This window comes from Pseudochaenichthys georgianus, chromosome 7, assembly GCF_902827115.2.
Source record: "Pseudochaenichthys georgianus chromosome 7, fPseGeo1.2, whole genome shotgun sequence".
NCBI lineage: Eukaryota > Metazoa > Chordata > Actinopteri > Perciformes > Channichthyidae > Pseudochaenichthys > Pseudochaenichthys georgianus.
The window spans coordinates 34,170,968-34,183,205 of NC_047509.1; the positions used below are offsets into that span (position 1 = coordinate 34,170,968).

The window sequence follows — 12,238 nt, forward strand, 5'->3', positions numbered from 1 at the left end:
TTCATCTTTCTTGCTCTATCCACTCGACTTTTCCTTTCCTTTCTTCCCTTTATCTTCTCCCCTTCCTCTCCATCTCTCTTGTGGACCAACCAGTCCAATAACACCTGGGAGAAATTATGCATGAAAACTCATCCGTCGCTCTCTTAATAATTATCCACTCATGCAATTAATTGACTTTCCTTTCCATGAACTTTGTTTTTTGTCTCTGGTTCTTCCTCTTTCTCTCTCTTCGAGCTAGCTTTGCCTCTTTATTTCATTATGTTTGGGCTTTTTTGATTGGACAAGCAAAGATTACATTTATCGGGTCTAAGACACCAAAGAGAAAATTAAGTTCACGACAGTTTACAGTAAAGTCTTGTCTTTGTTCTCCCAGGTGTTCTTTCAGGATGTATTTGTTTGAAAAATGTTAGAGAAATTACAATGGGGCTCTTTTAATCACACTTAATTACATGTCCTTCACTTAAATGCATTTGATTGCTATATCGGGATTTGTTATCATTCATTAATGTCTAAAAACCCTTGCTTCTTTTTCTCTGAATGTATTGGTCCTCTTTCTTCATCATGGTGGAGCATCGTATAATTACTGAATTACCCTCCAACCTCTGCTTTTCATCAAATAATGAACTCCAGATTAGCAGTGATACACATTGATAGTATCAAGCTGGTGTCACTTACTAATTCAACAAAGAAAGTACCTGCCGGAAAGGAGCTATTTTAAGTGTTAAGTAGTGTTATGTGCTACAGTAGCAACCGCATTAACTCAGTTGCTACAGGACATCAAGGTCACACAGTGTATTCAGAATACTTTTTTACTCCTTTTGTTTGTTGCAGAAAGAGTATATGTTCGGAGCAATTGGCCTTTGAAACAATAAGTATTGGTTTTCTGGATAACTGTCAAATAAATGGATTTTATGTGTAATGGGCTATCGCAACAATGTACCATCGCAACAATGTACCATCGCAACAATGTACCATCGCAACAACGTACCATCTACACCTAGCTGTCGAAACATCCAGTGGGAAAGCAACCTTAATTTGGGAGTCAATGTGCTGTTTGTAACGTGAATTCCAGTGTTCACAAACGTCACATGTACTTAGCAACAGTGAGAATGGACGAGCATATGAACCTAGACATGAAGAGTTAAACCTTAAAAAAAAAAAAAAAAAAAAAGTTAACCTTTCAAACAAAATTAAACTGCAATGATACAGTCTTTAAGTCAAATAACGGAAATAATACTTTTAAATCAAAAGGCAGAACCAAAGGCAAGTCCTTTACCAACTGTTCCATTTAAACATGTTTTTTCGCCATCCACCAACACTTTCTCTATTTGTACATTTTCTTCGTAGCTTTTGCCGAGCTCCAGACAGACATCCATGAGCTGACCCAAGAGCTAGACGGAGCTGGGATCCCCTTCCTGGACTATCGGACTTATGCCATGAGGGTCCTGTTCCCAGGCATCGAGGACCACCCTGTGCTCAAGGAGATGGAGGTACGGGTCAGTACCCCACCAACCAAGCTTGAAACTAAAACCAACTCACCGTCAATAATCAATTCCAGTAGAACCGAGAACTAAGCCTTTGAACCAATGAACTAACACCAGAGGTAGAAGAAGTGGTGAAGTATGGATTGAAGGTCCGACCAGCTTTATACCCTTGTAGCTTTTTTCCTATAGCAGTTTTCATCAAAGACACTCGTTCTGAGATGTCAGACATGTTTCACAGCAATGATATAACCTGTGTTTTACCTACTTGGTGTTGATCTACTGAAAATTACTTTTCAAGAGACATACTGTCATCATTAGTTTGATCTCATGGGACTAACTCTCACCGTATTCTCTTGATGTTGGGACGTAGAGTTTTAAAGTGCTTGAAATGAACTGGAAATAAATGTTATGTAAGACATACAAGAAGATAAAGAGATGTAAAAAAAAAAAGGGCATAGCAAAGATGAAGAGAAGGAGGATTAGAGCAGAGAGATTCAGGGTAACGAGGATTCTCACTTGCATTATACATCACTGTTAAGTTATTAATTAAGCCTGTACATGCAGCCACCTTGCCAGCACAGCTGAATGGAGACAGTGCTCGTGATTTACCGCTGAGACCAAGGGAAGTACAATTAATAGTGTGTCAACATAAACTACTCTGCTCCAACGCTAGAAACTAAGAGAGCCAAGTTTGTAATCAGCAGTATCATTAAGATGTAGAAGCTGGTGCCGCTTCATTCACTTTGATTGGAGCGCTGACTTTTTGGAGTCGAGGAACAATTTGTTTGACCTTTTTACAGCTTCATTTAATCGCTCTAATCCAGAAAGTGGATTTATACTCCTGAAAAAAGAAAAAGCCCTCGGGGCGGTCTCAGAGCTGCCATGTCTTTTTTTTTTTGGTTCATTCTGAGCGATTCATCCTCTCTTATTTTTGGCTACAAGCAACAGTGGTGATTACTTAAATAAAGTAGAGATATCCTCAGATATGGAACAAAGCCCATTGTGGCTCCCACCAGAGACTGTAGCGCTATAACTAACACAACTCCTGATAATGCATCATCTGAGAGAATACAGAGTAGTTAGTGTAACAGGCAAATCAATTGAAACTCGTTTAACCATTGGTCCCCTCCTCTGTATTTGGGTTAGCACTTTTGCAGATTGGTATAACTTTTTGTGACATAACTCGATAGCATTTTATCAAATACGAACATAATGGTAAATACGCTTATCACATCTAAATCCTTTGGAATTTCTTATTGAGTTTTGGCATTCAACTTTCATAAATGTAAATGTTTTATTGCCGGAGAAACCAGGAATACTATGCAATTGAAATGTCACGCCTAATGAATCTTGTAGATAGGAGCTGGAAATGAGAATATATAGTTTGGATTAAATATTATGGAAGAGGCATAACCTACAATTGTCATAATTACATTCTCATACTTCTTCCTTCGCCTCTAAATATTTAAGTTGATTAAAATATTGATATTATGAAATGATATATGAAAAGTTTAACTGGGAGACACCTTACCATTTGTTAGAGAGAGATATCTGCAAAAAACAAACTTGAAAAACAAGCGGGGTCAAATAATATATATTCTCTAATTATATGGTACAGTCAAAAATAGACATGATATTTCAATGTAATTTTTATTTAATATGTTTTTGTTTTTTTAATGTATATGTTTCTTATATACAGTAATGTATTAAATATATTATTCTAATTGTTCATTATAATTGTTTTAAATTATTATAACTTTATGTTATTAGCAGATAGCTTTAATTAGCTAGAACTAGCATGACCTCTAGCTTGGGGAAATTGTCATACCGTTGAAAGCTTCAACCAAATGTCTTGTCCATTGTAATGACTTAAAATAAAAAAACAATGGAGGAGAGGGGGTAAACATTTTGTATTAGAGATTCACTAATATCCAAGCTCCAACAAATATTGGGGTTTTCATGAATGGGAACCATATCTAAAAATCGACCTACCCTGAACTGCCATTTTATAAATCCTAATATCATCATGGATACATTGGATCAGGTTTTTGGTCACCTCGCCATGCTTAGCGCCCAGCATGAATATGCCCAACAGCTTTTATCAACCAGTTAGACTAAAATATGTAGTATCGTCACTTGTAAGCTCTTTTTTTTAGAAACATGACACTTCAGTAAGGTGTCCCCTGTTACAAATACAGTCCTCTTTTAATTTGAGGTGTCAGGTGGGCAGGAGGTAAAGGGATCTTACGGGTCTTCTAGTTTATGTCTAGACTTCCTTCCCCTTCTCTCTGTATTTCCCCCAGGGGTTGCCAGCGTAATCCAATGGCCTGTGTAAACCAATGCTCATAGCTTTATTGCTCTGTGTGACTGGGCTCTTCCCTAAGCTAGACAGCCACACTACACACCAGTTATCCTCACACACACACACACACGCACGCACGCGCACGCACACACACACACACACACACACACACACACACACACACACACACACACACACAGTGCATCACATACACAGATATATTCTTGCAGATGCCCTTCCTAACGCTCTCTTTGAAAATGGGTAAAGATTGTGCCTGTGGAGTAGTACATGCATCTCCATCCGTCTCTCTCTTCTTCTCTTCCACACACACATCCATCACTCTCAGTATCCACCCTGGAGGCCCCCAGAATCTCATTTAGCACTTTAGAGAGAGGCCCAGACACTTTATTATAGCACATCGGAGGAAGAAAGAAAAGATGTAACAGTGGTACAAAAGGATGACGATACAGAGAGACAGAGAGAGAGGTGTGTGTGTGTGTGTGTGTGTGTGTGTGTGTGTGTGTGTGTGTGTGTGTGTGTGTGTGTGTGTGTGTGTGTGTGTGTGTGTGTGTGTGTGTGTGTGTGTGTGTGTGTGTGTGTGTGTGTGTGTGTGTGTGTGTGTGTGTGTGTGTGTGTGTGTGTGTGTGTGTGTGTGTGTGTGTGTGTGTGTGTGTGTGTGTGTGTGTGTGTGTGTGTGTGTGTGTGTGTGTGTGTGTGTGTGTGTGTTAGAGAGACACACGAAGACAAAGAGCAGGAGAAATTAAAATGGGAGGAAGAGCAATGATGTGAAACAGTCAACAATAAGTGCCAAGGAGAGAATTAGAGCGGAGAGGAAGAAGGAGCGACAGGGAGGCGTCTTCAGGGGTTTAGGGTGTTGTTGATGGGTAGTGACAGGTGCCAGCCAGTGGAACAAGCAGGGAGCACCTCTGTCTCACACACACACACACACACACACACACACACACACACACACACACACACACACACACACACTGCTCTTCCTCTTCATCTCTTCCTCCCTCACACCCGTCTGATTAAATGTTGGCATTTTTTTCTGTTCAAGGAACTTCATGTAAAAATAAAATGGCAGTGGTAATATTCTGAGAAAGAAACTCAAATAGTTCCCAAGATTAAAGTTGTACAATTCCGGAAATAAACTTGGATTTAAATTAAAGTCGTAAAGTTATTAGAACAAAACGTCAAAGGTGAACAATAAAACTCTTGTTCTCCTGATATTATAGTCGTACATTTGCAAGAAACAAACTAACTTGGATTCAAGTCAGATATTTAAGAGAAAATAACACTTTAAAAGGGTTGTTGTGTATTTATCTACATTGGTCTTGAGTGAGTAAAGTTGTGTCTATTATGGCTTTGTCACAAATAAAGTGTAGCTGCATCAGTATGTGAATATGGATGTATTTAATTAAATAACAAGATGTCTCCTGTTCTGGCATCATCATCATCATCCCTTTCTAATTTGCATATTGGCTTTTTAAACTATTTATTTATAAACTTAAACTTAGATTTAGAGTGAGTTCTTTTTAAAATGCAGAGAAAACACACATTCATATTATAATAATAACATGTTTTTACATTTGTATTTGTCTTTCTTTGAACTCTTCCCTCTCTGTGTGTTTCCTCAGGTCCAGGCCAATGTTGAGAAGGCTCTGACGCTGTTTGGCCAGCTGCTGACCAAGAAGCACTTCCTGTTGACATTCATACGAACCCTGGAGGCACAGAGGTGTCTGTCTTTAAACATTCCTTTATTTTAATAATATACGGTTTAGGGCTACTTCATAAACCGTGTATTCCAGTTTTGAAAAATAACTTCAAAGCAAGCTTAAAATTAGCAATCACTCGATAACTTTTTTCATTTACCCAGATGATATTTCCAGCTATGGGAATAGGATCATGTAAATGCAACATACTGCATGAAATAGTAGGTAATTGGATTCAGAGAAGAAAAAAAAAGTTCTCCTGGGAAAAGAGGATAATTTGACTTTGGAAAGTATGTTTTTATCACCTGCTTCATTTCAAGGAAGGTGACACAAGGCCGTGCTGCCCCTGATTCGGACAGGAAAGGCAAATGGATAAACAGAGTAGAACCATTTTAGCAGCTCCAAAAGTACCCTCAAACACTCAGAGCTAACCTGTACTGGAGAGAGTATGTGTAAAAAGCAGGAAATAAAAAAAGGAACTCACCTTGTAGTAAACCCACAAGAAAAAAAGCGTTTGAGCTCCATTCTGTTTCAGAAATAATCCTTGATGTGGTTTGGAACATGATATGGCGTTTAATCAAGACAGCATTTAGCTGTATCTGCCGGTAGACATCTCTCTCTTCCCTCTGCAGCTCACAGCTCCAAAGGGGGCGGGGCCAGCAGTTACAGACCCAGAATCAGCCCTTCTCTAACGGTCCACACGGCAGCGTGCGTTGAAGCTTGCCGGTGGGTGTGTCTGGCGTGCGACCAACAGCCAATCACATTAATCTCCCGCCCTGGACACACGAGCACGCGGTTTGATTGGCTAGAGCTTGTACTGGCATATGATTTGATTGGCTGGCGCTTCCGTCGACGCTTGAAAAGTTGAACTTTTCTCAACTTTCGAAGCGAGCAACAGAGGCAAAGCGACGGAGGCAAAGCGACGGAGGCAAAGCGACGGAACCACAATGCAGTTGGGCAAAGCGCGACGTCACCCCATTCAAAGTGAATGGGAAGCGTCTCCGTTGGAGCACGCGGCGCTGCCGTGTGGACGGGCCGTAACTGGGCTGAATAAAGGGATATGAGAGATGTCTAAAATGCATGATCTTGAGCAAAATACATCACAGAGATGTTTTTTATATATTTGTATATATCTGAGACCCATAACATATGCCTACAAATAGCATGATAGGAGATCTTTAATAAAATAGCTTTTCAATGCATTTCCAGATCGTTTTCCATGAGGGACCGCGGCAATGTGGCGTCCCTGATCATGACGGCGCTGCAGGGGGAGATGGAGTACGCCACCGGGGTGCTGAAGCAGCTGCTGTCCGACCTTATCGACAGGAACCTGGAGAGCAAGAACCATCCCAAGCTGCTGCTCAGGAGGTGAGCACCATGATGGAAACAAACTCCACACAGAATGTAGTGAAATCGACTTGTCATTTACTTCATATATTGTAGTGTTCTATCTTGGAGGTCTGTTGACTTGAAATAGGCTCAGTGAGCACACTGCAGAGGCTTTACTGAACTCATTAAATGTAGTTTCCAAGGAAAGAGGATTAGCATTAGCGCTAACGTCCCACCATGCATTGCTAGAGGGAGAAACACTCTATTACTCTGACACTGTTCTTTTAGTGGAAGAAAACACACATTGTTAATATTATGAAACAGTTCTCACAGAAACAATGGAAGTTGTGTATAGAAGTCACATCCCTATTGGCCACCGACGGTCTCAAACATAGTTCGTAACAAATGGCATTCGAACAATCAGTGAAGGAAATCAAAACGCTGTGTAATACAATACCCATACAGACATGTCCTAACTTGTAATGAGATGTAGATCTCTCCAAAAAGCGTACTACGAACTAGAATGGGAGTTGGAGTGAACATACCTCCACCAAGGCTATTTCCCTAATGAAAAAGAATGCTTGCGTTGTGTGTATTTATATTGTATGCCCTGATTCTCGTTCCTTGGCCCATTCATTCCCCTTTCACCAAATAGTGTGACATGTTTCTTGTTTCTTCTCATAATCCCGGTGACAGACAAAAACAACTAGAGACCAAGCAAAAACATAACCTCAAAGGCAGATGTTATTATGTCCACAAAACTATCATTATTTATATTTAAAATCATGCAACAAGGTTGATTCATTAGAGCTTGTCTTTTTACAACGTCCCATTTCTTTCAGAACGGAGTCAGTGGCTGAGAAGATGCTGACCAACTGGTTTACCTTCCTCTTGTATAAGTTCCTCAAGGTAAGCCCAACGACCGTTTTGAAACTTCTATCCCTATGCAATGTATACATACTGGCTTATATTAGTTTCCCCATACATTTATCTCAGTGCTTTTTGTAATATGTTATCTTCCGATTTCTTGCCTATCAATTATATCAACAGTAGATCATTGAAGCTTCTTCCTTTCTGCTGTTTTAATGTTGTGTTGGGTGCATGGATCCTCTCTACCGTCATGGTTTCACTTTTGTATCCTCCACGTCTCCTCCACGTCGTTCCTTTATCTTACATCTTCTCCTCCTCTGATCTCTCTTTGATCTGCGCTGTCATTATTCCTCCGTCAGTCCCCTCTCCGCCTAAAGGTCATTTGCCTCGCCATGGGGTGCCATGTTGCTGGCACTGTCCTCACACGCCCCCTCCTCTCATCATCCTCAACATCCATGTCCCCACTTTTGTATCCTCTCTTTTAAAGGGCCTGCTTAGAAAAAGCACATATATTCATAAAGTAGGCTCTGCTTATGTGATGAAGTAAACCCCACCAGGATAATTACAAACAATGCTTAAAATGACAAAGACAGAAATGTATTTTCTTAAAAAAAAATAGAAAGACATTTTTTTTAAAGGGTTATTTGAACAATATATGATTGCCTTTTTTTCTCCAGCTAAAAACATATACAGATGTATCAACTCCCCAAGAAAAAAGTACCACAATTAAACCAATCAAATAAAAAATCTCCATAACAAAACTATGCTAATATTTATTCTGTGCTACAATGCACACAACATGTCACTTAAATCCCAATAACTTTTGTATTTCATTAACTAGAGAATAATGTACCCACAGTGCATTGCTGCTGACCACTGGCTGTTAGCGGTGCAGAATCTGATCTCTCCTCGGCTACAGCGGCCTTATCCCTCTGTAATGTAAATGTCAGCATGCAATCAGGGAGCCGTAATGAAGCCACTATATGGAGGAAAGGGGAATTTCAGAGACAGGCATGCAGCAGCCGAGCACAGGAGGCGAAAGGCGAACCGAAAGCATAACAGCTTATCGTGATGTATGCTCCCTCTGCCTCGTTAGCAGCTGCCAGCTAATTGGCCCAGATGCTAACGAGGTTCTCGTTAAGCGGCGGAATGAGGAAGTAAGGAGGGAGAGGGGAGTGGTTGGTGGGAGAGGCGGGAAGGAGCAGAGCATGGGGTTAGAGGTGGTGGGGAGAGAGGGAAATAATAAAGAGGGGCATGACAATTAGGAGGGAGGAGAGGGAAAGGGAAGGAGGTGAGGAAGAAGGAGGTAGGAGATAAAGGGGAACAATTGTAATGGAAAGGAGGAGAAAAAAGTCAGGAGGAAGCAGATTGAGGTAATGATAGGGTGAAGTAAAACAAAAAGCTGCTTTCCTAGTTTACTTTGAACCTATACTTAAAGTGGACATGTTGTTCTGCTTTGTATTCAAACCTGTATTCAAATGATTTGCCTCAAGAATAACTGTTTCTGGCTAAAGGCCATTTTTGGAAACCAAAATGCTTTTTAAAATAACTGTTTCTCCCTAAAACACATTGTGTGTGTCCTTGACGTCTTACGAATGTAATTGTACTTTCCTCCTTGTAAACAATGTGGAATGCTGGTGCTGTTAAGGTGATCAACAACTCTGGATAGGTTTCAAATGCTCGTATTTTAATATCACAATCCATATTGCGTTTAAAGATTAGCTGTTCTGTGAGTATTTTCAAGCTCCATTTATTTCATCATCAGTGCATACAATACCGGCTCATAGCTCATTAATCCCAATAGATGAGCGTTGTATACATAGATTGTAGTAGCTACATAAAGAACATGTGGTAACAGAAAGAAAAAGAAAAAAAAACAGAAGAAAAGGAGAAGGTGTGTGTTTGAAAGAATAAGCGAGTTGTGGAGTGTGCTTGAAGGTGAGACTGATAGATTAGCACCCTCCCCTGTTCTCATCTGGACCCAATGCATCACACACACACACACACACACACACACACACACACACACACACACACACACACACACACACACACACACACACACACACACACACACACACACACACACACACACACACAGGCTGAAGTGTCTCCACTGCACGGTGGATCATTAAGCTCTTGTCAGGCTGAGTATCGGCCGTGATCTGTCCTCTCACCCCCCTTAAACTGCCGCTGCTTCAGTCCCAGTGCTTTCCTCGGGCCCAGCTGATGACTAATGACACTATTGATTGGCAAGTGTCTTTGATGGAGGGAGAGCGGGAACATATATAAAACATCTGTGTAGCTCTGACACGCAGACGAGGGGGGGAAGCGGATATATTTATCTAACGCTGCTCACAACTCAGAGACAGGAAGTGATCATTTAGGCTCATTCACCCGATGCTCACACCAAAATTCCGTTGCCTTCCACAATATATTTGTTTATGATTTGACTATGATTGTCTACGTGCATCTTACAGGCTGGATTTCCAAATATATTGAATTCTCCTTTAAACTACACTTATGTTGATTTTTATTACATGTATAATTCGTGTGCGATGCCATATTAACATGCTGCCTTCACAAACCAGTTTCCCAAATAGGAATCAATGAATTCAATAAATCTAATCTAATCTGCAGATTAGATTAGATGTATGCCATTAGAAGTCTGATCGTATAAGCAAGTTGTGATTTGGTTGACCTGTCGCTTAACGACATGATAACCTGATAGCATCGTGCTAATCCTGCTGGGTAATGTGAAATATGGAAAGAGATTGAGATGGAAGATAATTCATGGGAGGGTATGCTGAATGATTCTTTTTAATCAAAGCAGATTGTATTTATATAGCCCAATATCGCAAAACACCTTTGACTCAGAGGGCTTTACAAATCCACTAACATGAATGACAACAAATACTATAATATTAAATACTCAGGTTTCGACTGAAGAGTAGTCTTACTCTGTAAATAAACTGTAGCCTAAAAAACGATAGTTTTTTCAAATGACTTTAACAGATTGTCCCATTTTCCAGGATTCAAAATGTTACAGCAGATCAAGTAAAGTGTGATGTGATTAAATCAGCCAGTAATACTTTAAGTGGGCATGTTATTGTATTTGTTTGTTTACATGAATAAGCACAAACTAAATTATAGTCACTCATTTGTTTTTGCGTTGACAGTTACTTTATTATTTCTATTATTTTATTATTGTCTTCCTAGGCATGCTCAACACACGTCAAAACAGCCCATAATGAGTCCTTATTTAATCACACTCCATGCAATTCAGATGAACTGCGACTGAATGAAAGACATGTGAACATCCTGTGCCCCTGACACGCATTTGCGAAATCACCCAGAGCTGTCAGGAAAGCAGATGTCATGCTTTCGGTGTGTTATTAAGTCCAAAGATGCACCATTTTGTATCCCCTCTTAGAGGTCATGTGACGATTCATCGGAAAGGAGGGAAGAAGAAAGTGGACAGTTTATTATGGTTACATTTCATTAAGCTGAAGTGTCCTACAATAAGTGAGCGGTTTTTTATTTTAAACGATTTTGTATTCATTATTTCATTAATCAGCTCTTATATATTTCATGAGGTTTTTACCTAAAGACACTGATTTTTTCAGATTTGTCCTTTTTCTCAGATTTTCTTGACATTTCCTTTTTTCTGGTCTGTTAGAATCTGAAAAAAGAAAAATCACTACTTTGGATGAACTAATGGCAACTTTTCTCTTTCTGTCTGCCCCCCCACCAGGAGTGTGCCGGGGAGCCTCTGTTCATGCTTTACTGTGCCATCAAGCAGCAGATGGAGAAGGGCCCCATCGACGCCATCACAGGAGAGGCCCGCTACTCCCTCAGCGAGGACAAGCTCATCAGACAACAGCTCGACTACAAAACACTGGTCAGTGAACTCACCGTGTGCCTCAGCGCTAAGCTATGGTGAAACAAGTCCTCAGAGCCTCAACTCGGGTATACATTTTATTGTTTTAAAATACTCCAATTGAGTTAAAAGTTCTGATTGTAATAGGTTAAAGAAACCGTTTTATCAACAACATATACTTTAAGCATCAAAAGTACTCGGTATGCAGGATGGCTTTTTTCCTGATTTAAATTGTTATTGAATATTATTTTTATATTTTTATCAACAACAAATACATGTTTGGTATAATTATTTGTGTTGTAGTTTATCTTAGTTTAGCCAATTTGTTGGTACTTTTTAAGAAAGTGTGTACATTAGTAGTACAGCACTGCATTGACAGCAAATGTACTCAAGTACTGTACTTAAAAATAAGTAAAAATACAACTTTGAGCTACGTGTACTTAACTTAGTATAAGTAATAGTAACTATGGGTTATTAAATAATTTCCTGCCAAAAAATAGAAGTTTGTATCATACATCAATAAAACTCATAGAACAAGCGAATTACTTACTGTAAATAAATGTACTTTCTTACATTCAAGCTTTTATCACATTCTCCCTTCAAACAAAGCACTCCAGGATGGGATTGGAAACATAGACGTAACTACTTGTAATCA

General features: G+C 39.7%; 1 protein-coding gene across 2 annotated transcripts in view; it reads left to right on the top strand.

Moving 5' to 3' along the window:
• The window catches only part of plxna1a (plexin A1a), a 320,685-nt gene that overhangs the window by 282,606 nt on the left and 25,841 nt on the right, over positions 1–12,238 (top strand). Inside the window, exons 21-25 of one of the 2 annotated variants that reach the window (XM_034086873.1) lie at positions 1,348–1,496; positions 5,430–5,527; positions 6,714–6,872; positions 7,676–7,742; positions 11,458–11,604. In XM_034086873.1, the coding sequence (XP_033942764.1) occupies positions 1,348–1,496; positions 5,430–5,527; positions 6,714–6,872; positions 7,676–7,742; positions 11,458–11,604 (620 nt within the window). The remainder of the gene's footprint in view (positions 1–1,347; positions 1,497–5,429; positions 5,528–6,713; positions 6,873–7,675; positions 7,743–11,457; positions 11,605–12,238) is intronic. The other variant, XM_034086874.1, reaches the window with a different exon arrangement.